Source organism: Buteo buteo, chromosome 1 (assembly GCF_964188355.1).
Source record: "Buteo buteo chromosome 1, bButBut1.hap1.1, whole genome shotgun sequence".
Classification (NCBI taxonomy): Eukaryota; Metazoa; Chordata; class Aves; order Accipitriformes; family Accipitridae; genus Buteo; species Buteo buteo.
The window spans coordinates 43,193,755-43,209,360 of record NC_134171.1 but is presented as its reverse complement, the minus strand read 5'-3'; the positions used below and the strand labels follow the sequence as shown (position 1 = coordinate 43,209,360).

Here is a 15,606-nt window from a genome sequence, read left to right as displayed (position 1 = left end):
TCCCCAGTCTGGCTAACATGTGAGGCAGCCGAGTTACTTCTTAGGTACCTGCAAAGAAGCTCTATCCATCTTTGCACAGACTGCACTTCATCTCAAAAGCCACTTTAGGAGATATATCTCAGATTTATGGTTGAGTTGTAAGTGGTGGTAGCACCCGTATATGTGCCAGGAAGCCAAGTTTAGTCATAGAAGATATATATAAAATATCCTCCTATAGACTCGAAAATGTCAGGTACAAAATAATGCTCCAGAAAATAGTAAGGTGTGAAGAAACTGTCCAAGAAGAGATGATGTATGGAAATTGTTACATTAGATATTGTTAATAACTTGTTCTGCAATAAGATTTCTGAATTTTCTGAAGAAAATGACTGCTATAAAGGATCTCATTAAATTAACCTGCAGTTATCCAATGAGTCCAACAGCCCTCAAAAATGTCTTACAGATAAAAGTATGGAAACCTTTGTATTTTAAATTGCATATAAATTATTCTTGGATTTTATTCATACTTTTTATGTACATATACCAAAATGGACACATAATTTGTAAATTTATATGTGCCCAAATTCACTAGTTATAGAAGTTACTCAATGAAATGAGAAAGCATTGTTAATTTTAAATAACTACCTGTACGTGTGGCAAATAATCAACATGCTTGTTGTAAAAGTTGATTAACAGTTTGCACTACATAATTGGTCCTTAATTGCACAGTATTTTCTCTCTTTCTTGATCTGATGATTACCCAAATCTAGAATGAACTGAATTATCTATCTACTTCTATTCGTCAGTTAAATTGCTGCTTCTGAAAGTGGCACATTTATAGCACAGGCTTCTGCCCAAATATGGAAAAGAAAGTTCTGCCTAAGGTTTCTGAAATTGTGAAATCTATGGATTACACCTACACCTGGTCAATGTTTTTGTCTTCAGAAAACATGCAGTTAGGTTCAAGAGTAATAAGGTACTTTGTGTTTTGGTGATGGGCAAAGATAAGGAAAAAAGACAAATCTTCTGGGGCAAAGGGCAAAGATAAATCAAAATAGGTTATGAGGATTTAAACCTTGGACTTCAGAAATGGAAAATAAGTTATTCAGCATACAATTCACCAGTCTGTTATTTCATATATGACGGCTGACTGTAACATAAGCAATGTTTTTTTAGAAGAAATTGCTTTATAGGCATAAGATATTTGTCATTCTGGTTAGAGAAGGTTTATTACAAACAGGTTTTGCCTTTAATATTGACTGCTCTTTTGGCCGGTTAAAGAAATATGATCTCCTTGCTGTTCTTACTGAATAAATACAGCTGCACAGACGTCTTTGTTCTGCATGATGAAACAAGATTACCTGAAATGTAGTATCTCATTTGGATACCATTGGATGCATTTGTGAAATATCATTTGCCCCAATACCACAGCACTCTCAACAAGAGTCACTTCCCTGGTTTCTTTGCCATATGTCATAAATGTACCTATGAGGCTTTGAAGCCAGTTCAAGAAGAAAGGTGCTAGATGCTTTTCATTGTTCTTTTATTAAATATTTAGATATTTTTCTTACAATCACAGTTCTAAAAAAAATAGTGAACGCATCCAGTTTTAAAAAAAGTTACTCCTGCAGGAAGTGAGTAGCCAGTAGTGAACGTTACCTTAACTTCCTGCACAGCCTGTTATGACAGAGATGTTTACTAATCACAAATAAATAGCTTTGGATTACATATCCAAATAAGTCATACAGCAGGTACCTCTTTTCTATATACTATCTCTGGTTTTTATAAAGAAAAAATTAGCATTAAACTTCTTCATTATAGACATGGAATGTAATTCAGTTTTGTTCTTTAAATCACACCATTTTTTCCTTTACATCCAGATATTTCATTACTGCATCACATCATGCATATCTTCTAGGCTTTTATAAGAATGCAGCATTAACAGAGACATGTGCAATTTATAACTATGAAATTTTACTAAATTATAATGTTTTTGTTTTATTACCTCATTCTTCATAAATAGTCAAATTATGATAAATGTAAAAAAAAATTCTTTATTATTTAAGTTACTGTTTATACTGCTCCCACACCAAGGTCACATCTTTAAAAAAAAAAAAAAAAAGGAAAAAGGAAAAAATTAAGGATTTGTATTTCAGGACAAATTTGTCTTGAACCTTTAATTCGGTGGAGAATTACCAAGAGATTTAGTCACTATTGCAAATATCTTTACTCATTTATCTCATATTATAATGCACACGATTGTTTTGACTAGGGTTCTCCATTAAAAATAACTTTTAACAAAAAGCTGAGGGGCTTTAGGAAATAGGAGGTAGTTGCCTCAGGACTAAATTTGTAGTAGGAGTAAATTTCAGTAAGTTCCGTAACTTAAGAAAAATACATTTTGTGGCAAAAATTCTTATTGTGCCTAAGAATAATTTAGCAATAACAGACTTGAAGTCAGTGGCATGCATTATACCACTGCCAAAGAAATGCAAAATAAGCAAAGGTAACTGTCAAGAAAATTATTTAAAATTCTCTTAATCTAGATTTGGTGTATGGCAAGTTAGACAATTATAAATCTTTGCTTTGCTCAGTGTTGTGTTCAATTTTCACACTTTCTAGCATAAATTTTGTGTTTTCTTGTGTGAATATCTCTATCATTCAGGTAATTAAACCCCTCCATCATCAATATATTTTTTTAAAAGCTTCTATAATTAAAAGCTATAAAAAGAGGTAAAAAATTGCAAAGACAGAGACAAGATACAATCTTAAAAAAAAAAAAGAACTTTTAAGCTAAGCCTGTGATTTTAAGACAGAACAATTAGTTTTTAATCAAGTTTGGCAATACTGTTTTTCTTTTGTAATTAACTATACACACCTGTGTGAGACTGTGGAACATTACAGTACTTGGAGAGACTGATATGAGCTACAGACAGGATCTCTGCTGTAATTCTGAATATCTTGTCTGGAGCTGTCAAAAGCTCAAGCTAACTTTCAGTTTATTTCCCCAGCTGAAATGTTGAAGCAGAGCAGAATCTTTGTCCCACAGGTAAAATGAACAGAGACTTGGAAAACCTACACAAGAATGTAGGGAAGGAATTTTCCTAATGACAGGAATAAGCTAAAAAAATTATCTCTGGAGTCACTGCAACCTGCAAACAGTGACAGAGGCCATTGCTCAATGTTCTTGGAAGCTTTGTAGCCCATGGCTCAGCTGGTCACATCTGTTACCTTCTGTACCCCCTCCTCTTTGCGTCCTTGCACAGAGCGTTATGCACAGCTTGAGTTCAGAGGGAGCAGAATTAACTTGAAGGAAAAGTTGATGAGTGTCTTGAAAACACAGCCATTTTGGTATTCTCTTGCCATATTTTTACACTTTGAGAGGACAGTTTTGGTCCCCTAGTACCTAATCATGCAATTTACTCAGCTGGATGTGAAGTCCTCATTGAAGTTTGTGAGAGCTTGGAGAATGCTCTGCAACACCTCAAGAATCAGTTAAATTCTGAATAAGTTTGTAATGTGTGCTGTTTATAATATAACACACTTTTTATTATAAAATTGGCTTCTGTGGTTTTCAGTATATAGAGGCATCTTTTTAATTGCTTAACTGGAGGTTCAGGCAAAGCATCAGTGTCTATATTCAGATCTTCATTTTCTTTTAAGATTACAAAATATAAATATATAAAATATGTATGTTGTTATTGGTAACTCTTTTATGAATTGCCTATACAAATAATGTAATTGTATATTGCACAAAAATTGAGCAGTGTGCAAAGAACATAAGCATCTGAATAATCTGATTACTGCAGAGTACTCCAAATCTTACATGGCAAAGTTGATTTCTTTTAAAAATCAAGTTAAATTCTTTAAGTAGTAATGTTTTACAGTCTGGAAGTGTTGGACTGCTTAACTTCAATGGAGAAAAAACAAAATGGAAGTTACACAGTATTGTGGTGGAAACGCTGACTCTGCCAGTACAGGAATGTCAGAGTATTTCGTTTTAACTTTTCTTGCTGGACATACTTAACACCGCTAAGGATAAAATTACTTTTTAATTTACAGCTTATCTCTCTGCACTTTTTGTAGTGGTCAGAGTTCCCTATTATAATTCTTCCCTAAGGCTATATCTTAAAGTTTCACTTCAGCTGCCATTTTAAATTAACTTTTAAGAGTATGCAGAAAGGAAAACCTCTCTATTCCTCAGTGACTCTCAAAAAACACAAGTTCCAGCAGGATTATGCATTAGAGAGAACCTTGAACTGTTTTTGTTAAGGCCCTGGTGCTTACTCAGTCAGTGTACTGTTCAACTCTGTTTATATTTTGTTCACAGTCATTAAAATCCCAGACACACGTGCTTATATGTATTTCCATGCATGGAGGGGTGTGAGGGCATAAAGAAAAGAAGAGTGAAAAAGAAAGACACATTTTGTGAATTGCTACTTGATGTCATTGTGCATGAACTGCTGATCACCTGGCATCTGACTGTCCTTTTTTGTTTGCTGTTCTAGTTTTGCTGTCATACAATAATGTAGCCAGTGGAAAAGCAAAGCAGGCTTTGAAGCGTGAAAAGCGAGTATCTTAATCATTGTTCCCCTGCTACCAGAATACCTCTGGTTTGCTTCCTTGGTGTATTGACTTTCCAGTCTAGTGATTGTGTTTCAGCGTCTGCATTAAATATTTAATTGCTATCGTTTTAACATACAGTAGATACAATGTAGGTGAAAACTAAGCATTGCTGGAGAAGGGGCAAGGCAAAGAGTGGTACAGTGGAAATGCAGGCAGGAAGAGAAATGGAGGAAAGAGAATGAAGAAGAAAGTAGGAAAGAACAGAGATATTCAGTGTAATTTGAAATTTGGCAAGATACTTAATGACTAATAAAATGAATTCCAGTTGTATAAAATGTATATTCCTTTTATTTGATTTTATTCTTTTTTTGACAGCCTTTATCTGACATCTTACAGCAGTTTCTGTTCTCTTTCAAGGGAACAGTTCTCTACAAATTCGCATGAATACTAGCATGGCCTGCGGGAATGCACCTAGGATGCAAGCTTGAGTTCTTATTCTGTGTACTGATATATACACACATATGCAAAACATTTTGTTGGTGTCTCTGCCTGTTTTGTTTCTATCTGCACACTTCATACAATATTGAGAACCTACAGCAAAGGGATAGGGAAATGAGCAGATAATTTTTGTACTTGGTATCTAGAACCTGTGACATAGAAGTCTTTTTAAACCAATGTTCTCTATACAGGGAATTCTCTTTTAAGCAAAGCATCTGCAGTGCGTTTGTTCCTTTGTGGTACTTCCAGTGTCTTTTGATTTGGTTTGGTTTGAGGTATTTTGGCTCTCCAGAAGCGTTATTGCCTTCTCACAGCTAGGTAGTAATCCTCTTATTCCCAAGAGGATCAGTAGGCTGGAATAGACTGGACATGAGTTAATGCTGCCCTAGTTAGTATGAAGCTGGAATTTTATTGTAAGACTTGCTTTGTGGCTGTTTTTCTGTGTCTAGCTATGAGTCCTCCTTGTTTCTTTGGCTCAGTCTCCCTTTGATAGTGATTTGTTGCTTGCTTCGGTGATCCCTCTGCAGAAAGAGAGAATGCTTCAAAGATTTGTCTTTGAATCTTTTTCAGTCCTTAGGAGCAGAAAATCCTCTTACCATGACTATTCCAAGTGTAATGGCAGTAAGGCTGATGAGGCCTGTAGATAGCAGTTTTGTGCTGTATAATAGCCCATACGATATAAAAGATAGAAAACTAAAATTCAGTCTGTGTTTGGGCAAAAAATACTTAATTTATTTTTATTAACTGACCCTTTTTTTAAATTCACAAACTCTCTTGAACTGAACTGGTGGTTAGCAAGTTATTTCAGGGTAAGTATTTCAGTTGAGTATTTTCTCATTCACTTAATTTTATGTAATCTCCAAAAGAAATTCATGTTAATTAATCCTCTCCTTTTATCAGCATGTAGATAGAAAAGAAAAAAATAGATAGAAAAGGAAAGAGAATGTAACTAAGTCTATTCCAGTGTTCTTCATTTCAAATAACTCTGCTCTTGCCTATTGTGAAGGTGAATTCTTTCCACAATAAACAGTGCAGTCCCACACGAGGCCTGTTTCCCATTCATCAAACATCACCTTAATGATGGCTGAGGTAATTCTGTATTGAATTGCTTATGTGTTTTTCTCTGTGGCAGACAGTGCCTGATATAGCAGGTCAGGACTTGTTTTCAGTGGTATGTCACCGATGTGATGCAATGAGTCTCAGTCCCAACCAATGGTGAGGAATAGCTCCCAGTACTTGAGGCTGACTATGTCTATTCATGAATCAAGGGACAGTGTAGATCTCATCCTCCTAAGAAAACAGTTTGCTTATTAAATGTCATCTGACAAAAAAATATAAATGGATTTTTTATTTTAGGCTCATATGCTTATCGCAGTTTCTTAAACACTGTGTGAGCATGGACTTTGGGAGACAGTAGAAAGCCATACAATTTGCATGAAACTAAACCAGGATCTATCTGAGAAAATAATTAGGCTTGGAGGGGAGGTTTTCCTTTGCAGGATGTTTCTGGAAAGGAAAGAAAAATAGAACTAATGGTTAAGTAGAGCCTCATATTACAGGTTCTTGTCTGTGATTGTCTAGAAATTGAATTAACATCTCTCTTGTGCATATCGTTTAAAATGTAACTTAGGAAAGGCTGCACAGAGGTTAGGACTCTGAAGGTCTAATAAGCAAAAAATAGTAGCAGAGGTCCTCACACAGGGAGAAGGGAGGACTTGTGACAAGAGAGGAAAGGAGGCAAGACGGGGAAGAGAAAAGTTAATTTTGGCAGTCGAACTGACAGAATAGATTTGTCTCCAAGCCCAATAGTTGTAAAAGTAGGCCAAAGGGGTCTACTGAGTAAACAAATGGAAGTTTGTTAGTTCCTTCCAAAAATTATACTTTCTGTGTGCACTGTCTGGGCACAACAGAAGACAGAAAAGGAACTTGTTAGTCTTTTAATTACAGAAGACAATTACATATGGTTTTAATGCTACTATCAACATTTTTTTGCCTTCAGGAATAAAAGATCTATTGTTCATAAACACAGAGGGCTTGCCCACAGTTCTGGGTGTTATTAAGGGGAATTGTCTTATGTGTAAATCTGTTAGGTTCCTTAACTCTGCATTCTGAAATAAGCATAAAATGTCAAGTTTTACAATCTAATATTTTCAGAAGAAGGTTTTGTAAGATAATTTTTATTTCTGTTAATTACATGTAGTTTACTAAAAAGAAAAAAGAGCAATAAGAGTGAGGCAGTTTATTTCTAAAGACTCCTCTCTGATTGTTATTGTGTGGTATCTGTCATCCTGTAGTGCTGCATGCTTTTCCTAAATAGGTAGGGGGAGGTCTATAACTCCTTGGGGTTACTTTGGTTTTGGGGGGCAGGGGAAACTAATCTGATAGGGAGGGAAAAAAAGCTTAAGAAGTTTAAGTATTACTGTAATGTAACTGCAGAATTTCTCTCATAAACATGTACAAACTACAGGGAAAATATAAAATTTTTTTGGTGGCAGATGTTAAGTCTTTAAAAATTATTTTTTGAAAATACCATCATGTTTTAATCTGAATTGACTCTCCATAAATTTCTGTGGTTATATATATATATTTTTTTTTTAATCTTTATTACAGTAGGAAAGTAAAAGTGTATGGGGGGAAGAGAATGAAAGATCACTTTTGAAGCTTGCTGTCAAGAATTACTCACTTTGTCTTTATCCTCACCACAAGATTTGAATTCTGGGGTGACAGAGGAAGAAGAGGGAAAGGAGGGCAAAGAGAGAACACGGAAAAACACAGATTAGGATTATGGGCTGAGAGGAAAGGAAGGAAGAATGATAAAGAGCAGAGTGAATTTGTGGGACTGCAGCTCAGAAGGACGTGGCAAAATTTGTTTCCAGGACATAGTGAAAATTTGAGAATGGAGGGAAGTCTGTTCCCTAATGATTTTCCTTTAGTGACTCACCCATCTACCGTCCCTCACAAAAATGCATAGCAGGCCCTATTAAAAAAAAAAAGAATTATCCATTTCTCATACTTGCTGGCTGCTAGAGATATGAATAATTCAGGGGGTAGTCTATGAGAATAGGACTACCTGGTATGAGGGAATCAAACAAAAAAAATGGGAGCTGGTACCTTCATGGAAGCAATGCAAACTGAGAACATGGACCAGCTCTTCAGGCAGCCTGCACTGGAAAATGCTTGACTGACCAAATGTAAACAAAATAGGCTGTGCTTTTACCTAGTAATAAGTCACTCCCAATAAGTGTCTGTTTTGCCTGTACCTAAACCCAGCCCTTTTGTTGGGGCATACCTTTTTGGTATTGTATTTTGTATAGGTATTATATACATATAATGAACATGAACCTGTTCATGTTCCTGTTCTAAGACAGGAGTAAACCTATTTAAAGTTTAGCAATATGGAACCCATACCATGGCATTATATTAGGTTGACTGGGCATGATAGACAGAAGTCAAACATCCTGCGTGGAAAATCAGTGAGTATGAGGAAGAAGGGAGTAGCAACTTAAATTGAAATGGATTAGACTGTGGTCAAAGCAAGCCAGTATGTAAGATATGCAGAAAACATTAATTATACCAAAACAGGACACAGAATAGCTTTAAATTGTACATGTGTACAATTTTCTTAGCATTCAGAAATGTCTCACTACCTTTTAAACAAAGTTCATTCCAGTAAGGTATTTCTTTGCGAATGCCATCAAAAAACACTTCAAAGCATCACATGCTGATTTCAGTAGCAATTTAGATTTTTGCAGCAGAGTATAATGTCTTCTGTGCGATGAGCCTGATGAGTTCTTTTTTTCTTTTTGTCTTTCTAAATTTATGTGGGCTGCAGATGGTTCTGTGAAGGAAAAGAACTCCAGAATACCCCTGACATTCAGATCTGTTCTGGAAGTGGAGGACTTCATTCACTAATTATAGCAGAAGCCTTTGAAGACGATACTGGACGCTATACTTGTCTGGCTTCAAATTCCATTGGTTCAGATAGTACATCAGCTGAAATATTCATTGAAGGTAAGAGACACATACAGGAAAAGATAATTAAGCTGAAGTTTACTTTTGGTTCTGTATGTTAAGATTACGTTTGCTTTGGTGGTATTTTCATGGTATGCCTCTACTTCCCTTTAATGCAACACATTTTGAACATCACTTCATAATAATTCAGGTATTTCAAGGAATGTCCCAAGAATCAGTGGATAGATTGTTATTTATTTAGGGTACAAGTAAGATAAAGAATGGAAAAGGAGGAGCAAGCAGAGTTTTTGGCATACGGTACCCCCTGTAAATCAAAGGTTTGACTGGTGATATCAGTAATGATTTTCATAATAGCAGGAATCCCTGTCTCAGTTCTGAACTTCTTCCCAATGCAATTAAATGTAGCTGCCCCAAATGAGTGTCCTTCAGTCATGGGTAAATGTATTGTAATTCTTCATATTTGGTACACTGACTTTAAGTCAGGTTAAAAGTCAGTCATACTGGTTTTGTCCAAGATCAACTGTTAGTAATTGTAAAAATATTTCTTGACTTCAAAATTAGTCATAATTCAAGTATTATTTTCTCTGAGGAAAGTTAATGATTTGACCATGAGTAAAATTATTAAATTAATTTTTTAGTGGAGGACTATATTTTAGTCATGATTCTACTAATTGAATACTGATTTTTATTTTAATTCATGCATCTTTCAAACATTTTGGTAATATGCATTTATTTACCAGTTTTGTAACTCATTAATATGATTTTAAATGGTTAATTGAAAGCATAAGACAAATTAATATAAGAAATACTCATAACAAATCTGAATAATACCATGCCAAAATGATTAAATAGCTTTTGATTAACAAAGCAATAAACTTTTCACTATAAATTCACTAAATCACGACAGATGTGCATTTATAGGGTTTCTTTCATATGTTTTTTATGAACTATTTTATCCCACATTGGGATGTAATAGCAAAATCAGCAAGACATTTCTGAATCTTATGGATTCTAGTAAGACTTTTCTTTACAGAAGTAAGCATGATTTCAGAAATACTCAGGTATAGTACAAATATACTACTGTGTGAAGTTATAATAACAGAAGCAACACTAAAAAAGAAACAGCTGGGTAGAGAGATACAGGGACTAAAACAATTCCTTTTTTGAGATCTGGCAAAGTCTTACTAGGGAGGTGGTTTTTCCCCTGTACTGGGCACTGGTGAGGCCGCACCTCGAGTCCTGTGTTCAGTTTTGGGCCCCTCACTACAGGAAAGACATTGAGGTGCTGGAGCGTGTTCAGAGGAGGGCAACCAAGTTGGTGAGGGACCTGGAGCACAAGTCTTCTGAGGAGCAGCTGAGGGAACTGGGGCTGTTTAGTCTAGAAAAGAGAAGGCTGAGGGGAGACCTTATCGCTCTCTACAACTACCTGAAGGGGGGTTGTAGTGAGGTGGGTGCTGGTCTCTTCTGTCAGGTGGCTGGAGATAGGACAAGAGCAAATGGCCTCAAGTTGAGGCAAGGGAGATTTAGGTTAGATATTAGGAAAAAATATTTTACTGAGAGGGTTGTCAAACATTGGAATGTGCTGCCCAGGGAAGTGGTTGAGTCACCATCCCTGGAGATATTAAAAAAGCGAGTGGACAGGGTACTTCAGGACATGGTTTAGTGGGCATGGTTAATGCTTGGACTCGATAATCTTGAAGGTCTTTTCCAACCTAATTGATTCTGTGATTCTATGATTCTATGTGGAAGTGCTATGTTGAAGTATTACAACATGTACTTTGAGAGAGAGAGAATTGGACAAGTTGTTAGGCTCCTCCCCTGTGATCTTTAAGGAAACCAGATTGTCACACCAGCATTGCTTTGTACATTAATAGTCTTGATGACACTGATGCCTCATACTTTCTTCTGTGCAGCAGGCCCAGCCACACAAGACCTGGTTATCTTTTGCTCAAGAGAAATACTTTCATGTAGACACACTTTGCTCACTTGACATCGCTTCTCTCTTACCTTTCCTGTGCTACTTGTTGCTTTGATTTTTGTAGTCTAAACTTTGTAAATAAATAGGGTGCTCGGGTGCCTCAGTCCAAACTTTCTTTCACCGGAATCAGTCTATGTTATACTATGCATATTGATTATGAATTTCTTATGACTTGTATTACAAATACATCTACGCATGTGTATGCACAAATCCTTTGAGGAATAGTATGTACTGCATAAATGTCTGGAATAAATGTTGTGCAAAGTACCAGTTATTAGGAAAACTTAAGACAAAGGGAATAAATGCTTTCATATTTTTTTCTTCTAATGAGTTTAGGGTATTGCTAAACACATATATTATATCAAGACTTCCACTGGCAAGAAATAACAGTACATAAATGTTGTGTATAGGTTAATATAAATAGTCTGAACTGTGGAGATTGTGAGTAGCAAGTTTTGTCTGAAAATATCTTGCTATACTGAGTTGCTCTCGCTTAAGGTTGAAGGTTTGTTATCTGTGTATAAACCATATGTTTATATTGCTTATGCTTTAAGTTTTAACATTCAAGTAAATAAAACTATATGTTCCCAGTAGAGTAGTAGCAGTCACCTCTTTTTTTTTCTTTTTTGGCCATATTTGCTTCAATATGAAGGAGGACAGCTAAAAGCATAGGGAAAACATTTTGCAATTAAATTGGCATGGTTATGATTTTTGTAACTGTCTAAAGTACTTAGTTACAATCTTTTATCAGGTAAGAAAAACTACAGTAGTTTATTACAGAGAGTTCTCAACTCTTGAAGTGAAATGCAATAGTAGCACAGTTTTTTCTTTGTAATGTAAACATTAAATAAATCAGTAAAAGGATATGAGATTATTGAAAATACTTTCTTTTCCAGGTGCCAGTTCCACAGATTCAGAGAGTGAAAGTTTAATTTTCAAATCAAAATCTGGAGCTATGCCACAGTAAGTGTGCAAAGTAGAACAATGCTGTGCAAATGTTCTTAATAAGGGGCACTGGAACATCTTCAGTAACTTTAGATCTGAATAAGCATCTGGGGTATATTTGTGTATGTCTTGTGTTTTCGCCTTCTTTCACGTGATATAAATGCGTAGTATTATAACTGTCAATTTTATTAATGCACATGTTCTGTCAGAGAAGTCTGGCCCTACCCTGACAATTCTTTTGTTGATATCAACTTTTCATATTCAGGAATAACTTTAAATTAACCAAGTCTTCATTTGTAGTCACCCAGCCCTGTGCCTCCAAAAAAAGTTGCAGAGGCCTACAGTTGAAGAAACCAAATACATTTTAGTTTGTGTCTTTAATCAGTACTTTTTATTGGGTGTGAAAGTGTGAATTAGCCAAAGATTGTGTTCTACTCAAGCTTCCTCCAGTGTTGATCTTTTCAGCTGATAATGACATATTTAAAGATGTGGAGAATACGAGGTGGCTTATTGGTTACAAACTAACATGTTCTGATTTCAGACCTTATGAAGTGCTTGCTGTTTCTTTTTTTCAGGGCCCAGAAGAAAACCACCTCTGTTTCCTTGACAATAGGATCTTCTACACCAAAGTCTGGAGTCACCACAGCTGTAATTCAACCTATCTCTGTGCCCAGTCAGCAGGTATTTTTAGACACCAATTTTTAAATTAGTAAAAGTATTTAAAATTTTATTTCAAAATTTGTAAGTCCTGAAAACCTCTGTCATTTTGAGGAATTATATTGTTGAACCATAAACTTACATCATTATATAAAGAACTGATTTTAACTGATATAAAGAAATTATTTTAAAAAATTAAGTATGTATCTAGTGAATGGGGCATAAAAGTAAATATACATATGGATTCTTACACAGTGTATATCAACACAGCATGTGAGCAGCTGACAGATCTGGTGATGATGAAAATTACAGAGTATATCACTTAATAATGACTTGGTCCAATTCCAAAAAAATGTAATACAAATGAATGCCTACAATAGTTTTTAGAGAAAGTTTTAAATTTTGTTATTAAATTAAATATTGCTGTAATTTCTCTGTGCCTTTTAGAGAAAATTAAGTTTTACTGTATAGAAGTTAAATGTAGAAAATTAATGTTCATTAGTTTATACTAATTTTAATGCCACTGTGGATGACTTAGAGTTTGAATATAAATCATAAAATACAAATAGAATAGAACTCTTTGTTAGACTGTACATGGCAAATTCTTTTCCCATCCTTTAGCTAACCTTGATAAGCTTTTAGGTACCTGGCTTTATTTATTATTACTAAATCAATCAAGGGATGTAATAACAGGAGAGGGAAAAATGCTTCAGTGCAAAGGACTTACTTGAATGATATTAACAGGAGTAAAACTCTCGAAATACTTCAAGGCAAAGACAGTCGGATACAAAATTCTCATGGGAAGTATAGAAGCTTCTAAAGCTTGCATTTGATTTCAGAAGTATAACAGATGTGAAATAATGATGTCACTGAAGAAGCGTGCTAGAACGAGAACACCATAATAAGACTGTGCATTTGAGAGTTTGCATTATTGCATAGCTGTATGCAGGCCAAATTATTGAAACCAATATTCTTCCCATTTTATAGCATTGTTGCATTGCTTTGCAGGTTCAAAGCCCTACATCATACCTGCACCGTGTGGATGGATCTAAGCCTATCTATTCTGCTCCTATTTTTACAAAGGTATGTTTTATCCATCATGACTTTTATATCACACTCCTGTAGTCCAGAAGGAAATATCGAACTGATATATCCTAATGCAGGAATGTTTGATCGTGTTAAAACTTTTACAGTTTTCGTTATCCTTTTCAGTACTAATGACTTCCTAAGAAAATACTTTTCCACTGTGACAATGAAGTTCATACACCTTCTACCCTATTAAAACCACTAGTGGAATTGCATGAATATTCTATATGTGTTTGTCTTATCCCCATGACTGTCCTCCATTGAGAAATCTTTGTAAAGTAAAACAAGGTAGGCACCAATTACACGTCATAGTCATGACAAAGCCTCATTCACAATAATTGATCTACTGACAAGAACAAATAACACAGGCTTTTTTACTTTTTTTTTTTTAGAAAAAAATCCATGCACGTATGTTAGTTAAAGCAGTGCAGGTATTCTTCATTGGGAAGTCTTGTAAAATGTAAGGCATGGACTTGCTAGAAGGGAAACTTTTATTCAGTAATTCTTAAGTAATTATTTAAGTCCATATTTATCATCACATTAATCCCAAATGAAACTTTAGAACTGGGAATTAGGTAACAGCAAAAAAAAAAGGATATTATATTTCCCTAATTCTAAAAAACAACTTTAATTGAAAATATGATTCTCATTTTACCTTCAAACTATCATTTCCATAGCAGTAACTATTATTTCTATTATTTAGTCACCATTTGTTCAAGTCAAACTGAAGAAAAGAAGGTTTCTGGTTATTACTTCAGAAAAACAGTTGACTGAAAGCTAATATGGAACAGCAAGTAGTTTTGCCTAGAGATAAGTAAGAGTAAGCCCTGTTCTCCACAACTGTCTAGCCTGGCTCTACCATATCCCTTTCACATGTCGGGAAAGGTCTGATTCTATCCCTCATAATTCTGCCCTGATACTGCAGGTATCACAAGACAGTGAATAGCGGAGGTGCAAGGGGTTAGAGAATGTGGTTACTGCAAGGTAGGGAGGCAGGCAACTTCCTAGTAAGAGTGGGAAATAGGAGAAATCCAGCACTCATTCAGGAACTACCAAAGCAATCGAAACTCCACTGTTACTTCCAAATCCTCATATCTCTTGTCCCTGGAATCCACTATTAACTGGCTTAAGCCAGTTGGGACATAACAAACCAAAACAATTTTAATTACAGAAGAAATGAACCAGATATGAACAACAAAAAACAACAAAAAACCAGATATGAACAACAGCTTCCTGATGCAAATTTCTTTCTATACAAACTTCAGGGAACCACCCAAAGATATTTAGGTTTACATGTAACAAAATTCTTACATATTTGATTAACTAGAGATCTATGAATAGTAACTAGTGATAACTCTGATCTTAGGCCTGACTTCAAATGCTTTGCTGCATCAAGGCCTAAAACTTTGTTAATAAACTGGAAAGGGAATGAGACAGCCAGTACAGTTAAAAAGACTCTTTGATTTATAATCTTGAAATGGATAACAAAGGCAAAAATAGTGGCTTTCCCCTGTCAATTCTGTTGTTAAAAGTACTGTGCTTCTCATCTCTCACTGTAGTTCTTCATCAAAGGTTTAGATTCTTCCTGAATTTTTTCAGATATATGTAAGAATTTATTACAGCCATAATACTGTCTCAGAAGTTATCCATACACAAGCTAATATATCCTAATCATATTTGTGTCATCTAATTTTGGTTGGTTATAAATGGCTCAGAGGAAAAGCAACTCCACATTCTAGAGGTTGAACTGAAAGCAGCACAGCTACTCTCTCAGGACCAAGTCAATCAATGTGTAGCTAGTTGCAGAATTTTCATTTCACTTTGTGGAAGAAGTATGAAAAATGAAAGGTCAGGCTGCAACTATCTGCTTGTGATGGTCTGAGGAATTAAATACTTCCACACCTTTTCCATCTTTGGTCATATTA

General features: G+C 35.2%; 1 protein-coding gene across 7 annotated transcripts in view; it reads left to right on the top strand.

Annotated features, from left to right (window-relative positions):
* PALLD (palladin, cytoskeletal associated protein) overlaps window positions 1-15,606 on the top strand; it is a 210,861-nt gene that overhangs the window by 66,311 nt on the left and 128,944 nt on the right. For all 7 annotated transcript variants that reach the window (XM_075028877.1, XM_075028867.1, XM_075028850.1 and 4 more), the window contains 4 exons: window positions 8,876-9,054; window positions 11,890-11,956; window positions 12,514-12,619; window positions 13,604-13,678. In XM_075028877.1, coding sequence (XP_074884978.1) covers window positions 8,876-9,054; window positions 11,890-11,956; window positions 12,514-12,619; window positions 13,604-13,678 — 427 coding nt within the window. The remainder of the gene's footprint in view (window positions 1-8,875; window positions 9,055-11,889; window positions 11,957-12,513; window positions 12,620-13,603; window positions 13,679-15,606) is intronic.